The sequence below is a fragment of the Tachysurus vachellii genome, chromosome 1 (assembly GCF_030014155.1).
Source record: "Tachysurus vachellii isolate PV-2020 chromosome 1, HZAU_Pvac_v1, whole genome shotgun sequence".
Taxonomy (NCBI): domain Eukaryota; kingdom Metazoa; phylum Chordata; class Actinopteri; order Siluriformes; family Bagridae; genus Tachysurus; species Tachysurus vachellii.
In genome coordinates this window covers 2,948,142-2,961,953 of record NC_083460.1, presented here as the reverse complement: position 1 = coordinate 2,961,953, position 13,812 = coordinate 2,948,142, and the positions used below count along the sequence as shown (strand labels likewise).

At 42.1% G+C, this 13,812-nt stretch overlaps 1 protein-coding gene across 1 annotated transcript in view; it reads right to left on the bottom strand.

The window, feature by feature from the left end:
• The window catches only part of tmtopsa (teleost multiple tissue opsin a), a gene marked incomplete at its 5' end in the record, with an annotated part of 32,853 nt that extends 21,837 nt beyond the window's left edge, over window positions 1–11,016 (bottom strand). The window contains 4 exon segments of the mRNA XM_060865989.1: window positions 5,126–5,454; window positions 10,471–10,816; window positions 10,818–10,923; window positions 10,925–11,016. Coding sequence (XP_060721972.1) covers window positions 5,126–5,454; window positions 10,471–10,816; window positions 10,818–10,923; window positions 10,925–11,016 — 873 coding nt within the window.
• Between the last annotated feature and the right edge of the window lie 2,796 nt (window positions 11,017–13,812).

The window sequence follows — 13,812 nt, the reverse complement described above, 5'->3', positions numbered from 1 at the left end:
GTAGCATACTGCACACTCAACCCCAACACTGACAGGTTTCTGTACAAGGCACAGGAAAGTTCCATTCACTGAGATTCAACTCGAATATGAAATTCCGGCAGGCTCCGACTCAACACTGAGGAACTTTAACAGGTTAGCAGCTATTAGCCATACAACAGGGTCATGACTCAAACATGCAAGTGAAATTTTATATTCCATTTCAAATCAGCAGATACTGTAATGTGAACAGTAATCTGATTATTCGATTGATATAAATGTAAGAATTTTCTAGGAATTTTCCAAAAACAATTTGCAATTCTTTGAAAAATTGTCAGAAAAAAATACTTCCATGTGTTACTGAAGTCCACATTGCTAAGTCCTTCATTCATTCATTCATCTTCTACCGCTTATCCGAACTACCTCGGGTCACGGGGAGCCTATGCCTATCTCAGGCGTCATCGGGCATCAAGGCAGGATACACCCTGAACGGAGTGCCAACCCATCGCAGGGCACACACACACACACACTCTCATACTACGGCCAATTTTCCAGAGATGCCAATCAACCTACCATTCATGTCTTTGGACCGGGGGAGGAAACCGGAGTACCCGGAGGAAACCCCTGAGGCACGGGGAGAACATGCAAACTCCACACACACAAGGCGGAGGCGGGAATCGAACCCCCAACCCTGGAGGTGTGAGGCGAACGTGCTAACCACTAAGCCACCGTGCCCTCTTGCTAAGTCCTTATCTACTGTACTCAAATTATACTTCTATAATCTGCTTAGACTCCAGTTTGATTTATCCTGGTCAGAGTTGCTGTAGATCTGGAGTCTCTTCAGGAAGTCAGGATGAAGTCAAAATTAACGGGAACGATTTAACCACATTTAATCTCTTTAGTGGCAAGATTTTTAAACACATTGTTGGTGACTGTTTTCACTTCAGTCTGGCTTTTAAACAGCAGCATGTCGATGAACTACAACCACTGCGTAGCCGGAGTTCTGTGGGCGTGGCTAAGTGGGACAGGAAGGCGGAGTTTGAGCTCCAGATATAATGAGTCATGTGTTCCTGTATTTTAAAGTGATTTGTTTTGAAAAATGTTTAATTACATTCTGACCTAAAAAAAGATCCACATACTCTGTGTCTCCTGTGTTTCTGTACAGTGTAATGCCGACTTTGTTACGCTCGATAAATTAAAAGTCAATTTCAAATGTGCTGCTTCAATCTGCCTCCTCTGGCTCTGGGTTTATAGAACAATAAACTATTGCTGAAGTTTTTTTTTCTACTGAGATTCTTTTTCATGAAGTAATAACATAATAAAAGGCTCCAGAGTTTTCATCTTGCTGTTCTTACAAACCTATAAATAACAGGATGAATTATTGATTTTCTTTTCCTGCTTATAGCAGACGTTTTTTTCTTTTCATCTGCACATATTTCCTATCAGTGTCGTACCTGTGTGAGAGTGAGAGTGTGTACATGTGTGTACTTCTCTTGCTCCATTTAAATTTCGCTCATTGCAGTCTTTGCTTTTATGGCTCTACACTGCATCAGACCGTCTGGTTTTTATCTTACACCTGCAGAACGATGATGATAGAAATGACAGCTGGTGCATTTTGAAGCTTCAGTCTAATGGCACGCTGGAGAGTTTTCCAGTATTTTAGACTTAAACGGCTTTTCCTGATCATATCACCTGACGGTATGTGATACTGTGTACAGAAGAGTTACTTTTCTGTGGCAAGAGTGTGTGCATCTTTACGCACTGTAGTATTAGATTCCTGCTCTTGGCCACCTCAAGGTTAAGGCTGAATTTGTTATTCGATCTGAGATGCTTTTCTGCTCACCACAGTTGTAATTAGTGGTTAAAGTTATAAGATGAAGTTGGTCCAAAGCAAAAGTAAGTGTTAAGAAAATGTGCTGTTTTTCACCGCCTCATGACCTTTCCCCTCATCTCATCACTGTTTTAGCTGAAAAACAAGAGGGTAGTTTTCTGTTGTCTCCTGGAAATCTGAACATAGAAAGATACGGTGGCTTAGTGGTTAGCACGTTCGCCTCACACCTCCAGGGTTGGAGTTCGATTCCCGCCTCCTCCTTGTGTGTGTGGAGTTTGCATGTTCTCCCCGTGCCTCGGGGGTTTCCTCCGGGTACCTCGGTTTCCTCCCCCGGTCCAAAGACATGCATGGTAGGTTGATTGGCATCTCTGGAAAATTGTCCCTAGTGTGTGATTGTGTGAGTGAATGAGTGTGTGTGCCCTGCGATGGGTTGGCACTCCGTCCAGGGTGTATCCTGCCTTAATGCCCGATGACGCCTGAGATAGGCACAGGCTCACCGTGACCCGAGGTAGTTCAGATAAGCGGTAGAAAATGAGTGAGTGAGTACCTTGGGAAAAGAAAGGGGAGTAATGCAAACAGACGTCCATAGACAATAAACACAGACTTGCCAGACCGCCCTCTAGTGTTCTGGCAAGGAACTGCCCAGAAGTCCATGACACCTTGGTGTGTTGGAGAAAGCTAAGAATGACCCAAATTTGAGAATCAACTGTCTGTAAAGTTGATCCGAAGTAACCATGTTTTTCTTCAGGTAATGATGTCCATGTGCTCTGCCCTTTGGTGAACTGCTTTTTATACCAGATGAATTTCATGTGTGTTTCATCTCACCACTGTTTTAGCTTAAAAAAAGGAAAAAAAAGGTCATTTTCTGGTTTAAAATGTTGTCGTACATAAATATCACCCATGCAATTATCAATTCAGACAGTCACATGGCAGGAGTTCATTCAACTCAAGGTTAAGTCTTGTATAATCTGAGATCCTTTTCTGCTCACGCGGCTTTTTCCTGTCAGCTGAACCCCGATCTTTTACATGCATATTAACTAAAGCTCCGGACTCATATGCGTATGCGATGCTGCCACACCATCGACTGTCAGGACGTGATAACGTCACGAACGAGCAGGTGGACATGCGTATATTCAGTGTGAAATGATTCAAAATGTGTCATGATGTAGTGTAATAAGAAACATCCAAGGAAGGGATTTCTGAAGGGTTGAAGCAACACTGGAGGAAGAACAGTGGGAAAAAATACAGAATCTCTAATGCAGACTCAGGAATCTCATGGACTCAGGAGCAAAATAAATGAATAGTGAAGAGTGTGTAGTCCACGGTGTATTCCCACCACTTGAAAGTAGTAGTGTCATAAAAAATTCTGTGTGAATTCACATCTATAACTTGTGTCCATATATAAATAATATGTTGATCAATGTCTTGCTTGTGAATACTACACTTGCCCTGAAGGAAAAAAACAAGCAGATAAAAACCAAACAAATAAAAAAGAGAATATTGAGATGTGTATCAGCTGACGAGAGCTGATTTTATGAACGTAAGTCTAATGCAAGTCGAACTAAATTTCTATTCTATTCTCCTCACAAGACTGGAGTTTAGTTCAAAGCGAAAGCAACACCTTTTTTTCCCGTCATTTGTCTCCTTTCCCCTTCGGTGAACTGCTTCATCTTTCAGGTGAATTTCAAGAGTGTTTCATGTCACCACTTTTTATTAAGGCTAAAAAAAGTCTTGTTGTCTGGTGTCTACATTAAAAAAATCTAAATATCAGAAAGATTTGGCTGAAGCAAAAATATTGGCACCTCTTATTCAAACCTTGGTGTGGTAGAGAAAGCTGATCCTCATTCAAGGCCAATATGAGAATAGTTCAGATTTTTTTCGTTCATTCATTCATTCATTCATTCATCTTCTACCGCTTATCCGAACTACCTCGGGTCACGGGGAGCCTGTGCCTATCTCAGGCGTCATCGGGCATCAATGCAGGATACACCCTGGAGGGAGTGCCAACCTATCACAGGGCACACACACACACTCATTCACTCACACACTCACACACTACGGACAATTTTCCAGAGATGCCAATCAACCTACCATGCATGTCTTTGGACCGGGGGAGGAAACCGGAGTACCCGGAGGAAACCCCCGAGGCACGGGGAGAACATGCAAACTCCACACACACAAGGCGGAGGTGGGAATCGAACCCCCAACCCTGGAGGTATGAGGCGAACGTGCTAACCACTAAGCCACCGTGACCCCTTTCATTCAGATTTTTTTTTTTAGAAATGTAATTACTAGGTCTATGGCTACTGCAGTGACAACAGCTGGACTTCAAACCATTGACCATATGTTTAAAACAAATCAGATCATTGTTAGTGTTTCTATGGTATTCTAACGAGTAAATCATAAGGACTTGTAGCATCATCGTCCATGTTTGTCTGTAATTTATTACAGAAAGTTGTTTTATTTACTAAAGAAGATCGTAGAATCGTTGACGTCTTCTGCACGGAGGCATTTATTAAACATTTAGGTAAGGAGTCTCCAGTGTCAGGATTTCAGAAGCACCCATAAAAGCTTACAGGTGATAAGTGATATATTCTTACTTAGAACGCATTTAAACTCTAAATGGATAAATAAATTTAAAAATGCAGACTTTGGCAAATTGGTGTGTTTTACGAGAGAGAAAACCCTGGATAACCGCCACCGCTGCCGGCGCCGCCGCCGTAATTCAACTTTGTGTCACTGATTATTTTCCTGCCCCTAAAGAGCAGCTGTTGAGACGAGAGTAGAGAGTCTCATAACTCACACCACCACAAATAGAACACAACGCTGCAGGGAAGCGGCTTCGTCCTGACTCACTCCCCCCGCTGCTTCGCCTTCTGTGATTGGTCAACCCTTAGCGAAGGTGTCAGCGTGTAAAGGAGATTAATTGATATCGCTTTCACCTTGTGGATGAACGCGGAAAATCCGAGTCGGCTTTATTAGCACACGTCGCGGGGACACTTTAAAGAGAGCATGAGGGAAAAAGATCCGTTTCAAGCACAACAGGGTGTTATTAACAAGCAGAGATGGAGACTTCATTTATTGGGCCCTGCTGGAAACTGGTGGAAATGCAAAACCGGCTGACGTTGTGTTATTGCGTGGGGGTGGAATAGTTAAAGAAATAAAAGGATTTCTGGGGTTGTTTTTTTTTGGCAGAGATGAATACAAAATGTAAATGGAAGACAACATGATTCCAATCATATGTCTGTCTAGACTTTTGAGTGAAAACAGACTCGTAACACAAAGCAAGGTGAAGCGATATCACGTAGAAAAACTCACCTGTTTGACAGCATGCAGCAGCTTCCCGTAAGAGTAAACAATGACGAGGAACGGGAGGATGAGGCAGAAGATAAAGAGACAGATGATGTACGAGATGTTGTTGGCTGTCTTGGACATCCAGTCCACCGAGCAGGTCGTCCCAGGGCCCTCCGGTCCGTAGCGACTCCATCCGAATAACGGTGGAAGAGTCCAGACGAGGGAGTAGACCCAGGACAGAATGACTCCTGCTGCAACCTTCCTGTAGTTGGTGACGTCGGGCGCAGAAGGACACGTCATGGTACAGTAGCGTTCATAGGAAAGCACAGCCAGGGACATGAGCGACACGATGCCTGCAGAGATGCATGATTGGATAGAATATTATCATACCATACATTAGAAGGAAGACAGCTCCAGATATAGAAAGCAGGTGAAGATCAGAGTAACTATTACATTTGAAGCAAGTTTATCAATAGTCCTAAATGGCCACGGCTAAAAGTATGTGCACCCCTGACCTTCACACCTTTATGTGGTTCTTCTCTAAACTGTTGCCACAAGGACAATGCCCCTGTGTACAAAGTCTCTGAGCTCCATGAAGAAATAGTGTGGAGGTTAAGTTTGGAGTGTGTGACAGACAAAAGCTTAGCAACGTGGATATAAAATAATGCCTAATGACGCTACAAGGTGGCAGTACGTTTGTTATAGTAAATTAGAACTTAATTGGCGTACAGAAGAAAAAGAGTAGCATGTTTTTCCTGGAACTTATGCTCAGGTTGATCAGGTTGAACTTTCCTCCTTAACGAGGAATCGAGGAACATAACAGTGTAAGGAAATTATGTCATGTATGACTTAGCGAATGAAGTAACACACATGCTTGCTTTGTGTGGACAGTGTTTAATTTTGCCAAGTGAAAACATCTTGTAGAAATCCCTACGCACCCATGTTTTTGGCTTTTTTTGCTAAACTGGCTATCCTGAGGCTACTACGGATTACCAGTTCCCGACTCTCCTTCACCCCTCACACCACGACTCATTACCAGTGGAAGAAGAGAGAGTCCTGACTCAATGAACACCTTTAGGATGAACTGGAACTGGAGCTTTGGCAACATCCTGAACATCAGAATCTGAACTCACTAATGCATTTATAGTTAAATAAACCCAAATCCACAGGGCACATATGGGTATTAAAAGGTACAAACTTTTGGTCATAGAGTGAACATGCTTAAGGTACAAAAGTCATATTCTTGAACACAGATTCTCAACCATGGTCCTGGAGAGACTTCTGTCCCTGAAAGCAGGAAAAAAACACTATACTGTAGGAGGTTCTGCAGAGGATTTTCCAAGGAAGTCTCCAGGAGCAAGGATGGGAAGCTTTGTACTTCATGATACAACCCCAAAAGGTGAAGACCAGGCAAGGGAGCTGCAGGTTGGTAGCTATTCCCTGATTCAGACACTTTGGACTATGAGCAATCTGATATTTTTTGCACACTTTTCTGGCCACGAACTTCAGGAGTACTTGTACTTTTATACATAAACACACACACACACACACACACACACACACACACACAGATTTCTGGCAGCTGAACAAACTTTTGTTTGCCATTGGACAAAACTAGCAACAAATAATAAAGGAAATAAAGGAAAACAATCAGTATTTGCGTTTGTCTTCCATGTGTTTTGTCTTTCAAGGAAATGATAGAGGGAATACGGGGTTGAGTGAAAGTTAAGGGTGAAAGTTAGATAAAATACTAAAGCAACAAAAATCCTCCTCTTGAGGAATTAACCCTGATTAACCTGATTGATTGTTACTGTCTAAGTTGCAAGCGAAGCTTTTACACTTTTCTGGCTGAAAGCTTCAGTCCCTTTTTCAAGCTGCATTAAGAATTTATTCGATGTTCTACTGAATGTGTTACAGACTACTGGGTTTATTTCTATTCAAATACAGCAATCAGCTCTCAGGCAATCAAAGCACCATTATGGACGAATGTTTGCTCGATTCAGAGGCATCACCACACTGACACATGGATCTGGTTCAAAAGTAATTACAAATATTTCAAGTTTTAATGATTCCATTTTAATTAGAGCGTCTGGGGATGAGAATAGCGTGACGGCTAACGCTCGAATCGAGATCGAAACTGCGATTTTCTGACTCATACCAGACACACAGTAGTTTTATTCATTCATTCATTTTCTACCGCTTATCCGAACTACCTCGGGTCACGGGGAGCCTGTGCCTATCTCAGGAGTCATCGGGCATCAAGGCAGGATACACCATGGACGGAGTGCCAACCCATCGCAGGGCACACACACACACTCTCATTCACTCACACACTCACACACTACAGACAATTTTACAGAGATGCCAATCAACCTACCATGCATGTCTTTGGACCGGGGGAGGAAACCGGAGTACCCGGAGGAAACCCCCGAGGCACGGGGAGAACATGCAAACTCCACACACACAAGGCGGAGGCGGGAATCGAACCCCGAACCCTGGAGGTGTGAGGCGAACGTGCTAACCACTAAGCCACCGTGCCCCCCCCACAGTAGTTTTAATACAGTTTAATTAAGTTGAGTTAACTGAGAAATACTGGGTGTATTATTATAGATGGTATTAGGTTTTAATCATATAAAGTGGCTCTAGATTTGTGGAAATACAACACAGGCTTTAGATATCAGCAGGAAAATATTTTTTTAATAACTTCCTGTTCCTGTTATCATCTCTTCCTCAGTTGAAGTTAAGCAGTTTTGTCGAGTTACTGAGAAAGCGTAAAGCGTAAACTTCTCTGTCCTGAAGATGGCAAAAAACGCTACAGCTCTACCTCCAACTCTGACTCTGGAGACTCCTTCCAGAAATGTTGCTATAAAGGAATCCTGCTTCGACTAATAAATGGTGCCGTTTATTATTGAGATCAATGGTTTTTTTTTTTTGATGAATATTCCACCTGAAACCTGGTACTTTTTTGTTACGAACCCATTATGGAAACTGCTGGAGCATATGGTGAGAAAATCTCCAAAGCTGCTGCTATTGATGAAAAATGGTGTTAATTGAATGCAAATGAAAAGACGAGCCTAGAAAATGACATCCAGTGAGAACATAACAGGCTACTTCATGCTCATTAAATTTAATGTGATTAGAACTAAAAATTTCTTCTTTGAACATCTGACCTCCTTCTGCTGCCTCGCAAAACACTCTTTATTTCAGCTCGCTCGAAGAAAAAAACGACAAGGGCTAATGAAAGTTTTTGCCAGACTAAAGGGGTCCTTATTAAAGTGGTAAAATCTCCATGCTAAAGTGTTTGTCATGTTCCTGAACTTAAAACTGATCCGATTTATGACACTGATCCGAGTAATTAAAAAGCTTGTTTTTTTGGCTGATCAACTACATGTGAAGTAAAAAAAATAAATTTGCACGTTTATATTTAGCCTTCTGGGTCCACCTGCCTCTGCTGGGTGTGTCGTTAACCGAGTTCTGAGTTCAAGTTCATCTTAATGGCCAGAGAGACACAAGAGCAACAGGCTACGCGGAAAAAAGGTGGCAAGGTCAAAGGGTGAAGCAGATGGTCAGTTAGCATGTGGGAGCAATATAAACATACAGAGAGGTTAATGAATTAAAGTCCAGGCCTGAGGATGTATTTGGGAAGTTTTTGGGAATATTTTCAGCACTTTTACAAATAATCAGCGACTGGACTGAGTGAAGAACCGGATTAATTTTTTTACCATCTTGAAGTTATCGGCCTAATGGGGGACGTCATGGCCTACTGGTTAGAGAGTCTGACTCCTAACCCTAAGGTTGTGCGTTCAAGTCTCAGGCCGGCCATGACTGAGGTGCCCTTGAGCAAGGCACCGAATCCCCCCCAACTGCTCCCCGGGCGCCACAGCATAAATGGCTGCCCACTGCTCCGGGTGTGTGTTCATGGTGTGTGTGTGTTCACTGCTGTGTGTGTGCACTTTGGATGGGTTAAATACAGAGAAAAAATTCTGAGTATGGGTCACCGTACTTAGCCGTATGTCACGGCCGTATGTTCCTCTTATTATACCTCAACAATCTGCTAACAATCACGTACATTTATTATTCAGAGAAAAAGGGGAACTAAAAAGGGTAGTGAACTCTAGCTTTCTTTAGTGTACACGATAATGGCACTAAAGGTATAAAGGTAACTTATATTATATAACTTTTCATTTCAAAAGGTAAATTAGTTCCTCTGAGAGTGATACCTGTTATACATTTCGTCTGCATCTTTCACTTGGACATATGGATATAGTACCATTAAAATCCTTTAAGGTATATAATCAGATGGGAAATCATTTTTTAGAGGAAAGCTTTAGACATTACAGGGAAAGAGATAGCTATTAGAGAGTTACAGAAGGTATGTGCTTAATTTTACTTCCCCAGCAACAAGGACTGGAACTGTTTAGATCTGACAGTGAGAATTATTTCTATCTAAGGTTGTACCTTCATTCATTCATTCATTTTCTACCGCTTATCCAAACTACCTCGGGTCACGGGAGCCTGTGCCTATCTCAGGCGTCATCAGGCATCAAAGCAGGATACACCCTGGACGGAGTGCCAACCCATCGCAGGGCACACACACACACACACACTCTCATTCACTCATGCAATCACACACTACGGACAATTTTCCAGAGATGCCAATCAACCTACCATGCATTGTCTTTGGACCGGGGGAGGAAACCGGAGTACCCGGAGGAAACCCCCGAGGCACGGGGAGAACATGCAAACTCCACACACACAAGGCAGACGCGGGAATCGAACCCCCAACCCTGGAGGTGTGAGGCGAACGTGCTAACCACTAAGCCACCATGCACCCCTAAGGTTGTACCTAATTCTCAAAAAAACAAAGGGTACTAAATTGTACATGTATTTGTTTCTTCAACGGTTCAGATATTTGACATCTTTACTGTAAAGAGCATATTTCACCTTGAAATGGTGAATATTATTATACATATACATGTCAAAGGTATATGTCTGCCTTTATAAATGATTTAAGGTACCTGTGATTGAACAGGATAACATGATGCTGCACTAATTCTACACACACTAAAGGTATTAAAGGTACAGATCGTGTACCCTTGAGGGATGTCACGACAACAAAGCAAGGTACTTTTCCTTTTCACGTCTTTAACATGCGTTTCACGTGAAATATAAAATCTGTGGATACAGTAGCGTTAAATCGATAAGAGGGATTCGTACTGAAGGTACTTGATGGAACCGCACCCGTGTAAATGTAACGCTACCGTTTAGTACCTGAGAGCGCACATGCAACTTTCCTCGCGATTATAAACGCCGTTATTATAAAATGAGAATGATAAAATAAATAAGGACCACACAGCGCGCGTACTCACCGAAGAGTGAATTAGCGAAACCGTACCATACGCACGCGGTGCGTCCCGCCAGCCAGCGTCCGCGCGTGCTGGCGGCGAAGCTGAACGGTGTGGCGAGCGCGCACACGAGCAAGTCGCTCACTGAGATGTTTATGAGCAGCAGGTTGATGGGAGAGCGCAGCGCCTTGTGGCGGCCGAACAGCACGAGCGCGAGAAGATTGCTCACAAAGCCGAAGGAGGCGATGAGCCCGAGACACACAGACACCACCGAGTGTCCGGTCGGGCTCAGGTTCAGCTCGGAGTCCGAGAGATACCCCGGAGATCCGCAGCAGTCGCTCGTGCTCCCGTTGGACCAAACCATCACCGGTCCGCGCGCATTGGACACCAGGACACAGGCACAGAGACACACACTTCCCAGAGTTCACACGCGGAGATGAAGCGGTTTTATTTGTGCTCAGGGTTTGAAAGAAAGATCAGTGTTTGTAGGAAAGGAGGAACAAAATCTGCCATGAGATTCTGTTTTAGTGTTTCATGCGGTGAGAAGTTTGGAGTGGTCAATGGACGCAACCCCCCCCCCCCCCCCCCCCAAACAGACACACAAAAACACAGAACACACACACACACACACACAGAGAGAGAGAGAGAGAGAGAGAGAGAGAGAGAGAGAGAGAGAGAGAGAAATAATATTAAAAATATTATACACACTCACACACACATTTTAAAAACAAAAAAATATGACAATATTTGCGTTTTCTTTTTCTTTATAAACTGTTTATTTTATTTTTTCTCATTGGGACCAGTCACAAGGTCACCCCATTGGAGCAGGTATTCCTTTCATTGAATACATGTATATGTAAAACATGTATACAGTATGCTTACACACACACACACGCACGCGCGCGCGCACACACACACAGATACGTCATGAGTTCTGCATTGCCAAATTTAACATTCTTTAAATCAACAAACATTTTAGCTTTAGTTTAATAAGCCATTAAATATTTGACTCAGAATGAATATGGCACACATGCATACCTAAAGGGATTTAGATACAGTACTTAGATTGTGTGTGTGTGTGTGTGTGTGTGTGTGTGTTTGCTTTGGGAATAAGTGTCAGATTGCATTAAGCGGTGTTGAACATTTTGTTCTTGAAAATCTGCTAATTTCTAAGTTACAGCAAAATACTGGTTTGCAAAATAAATATTAATCTGTAGAATAAATTACAAAAAGAGGGAAAAAAGAAAAAAAATCTAACCAAACAATTAAAGGCGTTAACTCATGGGACAGACACCAAATCTGGCAACACGATGGTCCAAAATTCCTTCATATTCACAATATGTTTTTTCTGCAATCATCATGAACATTTGTTTGTTTGTTTTTTATCTATAATGTCTTTTTCCTGGTGATATTAATAATCCTATACAATGTAGGACAGCTGTTGCTCCTCTGATAACAGTTCCACATTTCCAGGCTTAATGCAGTATTAATGGCCATAACGTAAACTATAAAGTTAACTCTATAGCCGAGTAAGTGTCTGGTCTTTACTGAGGACATTCTGGCTGTCAATGCTGTAGGACGTCTAGAATTATCTTTACTTAAATTCATGGAAGTGTTCATTCTGTCCTGTCTGGATCGGTGGCAGAGTCATATTGCCCCAGGCCTTTTAGTGATCTTAAATTTGACCCAGGGTGGTTTTAATGAGAGACACACCGCACGTGTAGTTACATCCTTCAGCTGTCAGAACAACAAGCTTATGCTGTCCATGGTCCTGAACGTTCACTGCGGTCTAACGGTACAATTTCAGTTCTTATGGCAACTATTAGATTTTTTTTTTTACAATTAGCACTAAAATTTGCTATGGCACAATATGATTGATTCTGATTCCCCATGCAACAATCCGATGTTTGACAAAAAACACTGAATAAGCCGTGATACAACGATGGCGACGATTCGACATTTGACCATACCAACGCTACTAAATCTGCTAAGACATCCTTTATGATAAGATTTGACACAATTCAGTTTCTATTCATCAGGTAACGATTCAATATTTGATGATGTACGCTCTGACATGATATGATAAGATCGTGATTAGAAGACAATAAGTCGTCGTTTCAGAATACTGAGCCGTTAAGTCATAATTCTGAGATACCAAATCATGATGATGAGATAATAAGTCATAATTTCAAGATACTCACCCTGTCATGGATGGCTTGGATTATTTTCTGCCTGTGAACCAGGGGGTGTTCCAGCAGGGGTTTTTTCACGTGTGTTTGCCACGCCCAATCCTTAATCCATTCTATCCTCTGCACACCAGTTCCTTGTGTCTCCTTGTGCTTCCCCTATATACACCTGCTGTCTTGTGCTTGTTGTTTGCAGAGTCTCCTGGTTTTTAGTTCATGATTTCAGCTGCCAAGTCTTTTCTTTAGTAAACATTTGTTCATGTTTTCTATGCATTTGGGTCTGATTGTGTGTTGGGTCTGTGGAGGCACCCGTACCTGACACACCCCGTAAGATACCAAGTAACAATTATTAGATACCTAGTCATTGTAATGAGTCTGTCTGTGTTTTGCCCTGTTTCTGTCTGCTGTCTTGCCCTGCTGTTATTTGTTTGCTCCGCCCACTCATTTGTTACCATGGACACTGATTGAACTCTATCTCCCCTCAGGTGTGTCGTCTTAGTCTCTGATTGTCTCTGCGTGGTGATTGGTTCCTGTTTGGTATATCTACTCTGTTTGTTCACTTCCCTGGTGTTAGTCGTTATGGTATGTTCATGTCCATGTTCCTGTTTCCTGTTTCGCTCAGTGTTCTGCCCTGTTTTGCCTGCTTGTCTGTTTGCCTGTTTCTTGTTTTGGTTTATTAAAAGTTCGAACTGCATTTGGATCCTCACTCGCCTTTGCCTCATCACAACAGTCATAATACTGAGATAATATAATTTATAAAATAAATAATAATAAAATACCAAGCTGTTGAGATACTAAGAAGTAATTATAAGATACCAAATATCCATGGGCAGTAATTCAATATTCAAAGATTGTCCTGAATATGCTAAAATTCAAAAGAATTTTTAAATTTTTTTTTTATTCACAAGCTAACAATTCAACATTTGATGATGTGTGCTCAGATACGATTTGATACAATTTTATTCCTATCGTCGACATGAGTTTAACGAGCTTTGTTCAGAATCAGAGGTAACGTTACATTTGAAAGTAGTGATGACGTTGAGAGGACTATTTCAAGCATCAGAGTTTCGGCCAATTCATCCTTCTAATTTATTTACATGACAGTTATGAGTAAGTATGAGTCTTGCAATGTTGCATCAATCCCAATCATCCGATCACTAAACCCTTTCTCTAGTAATAA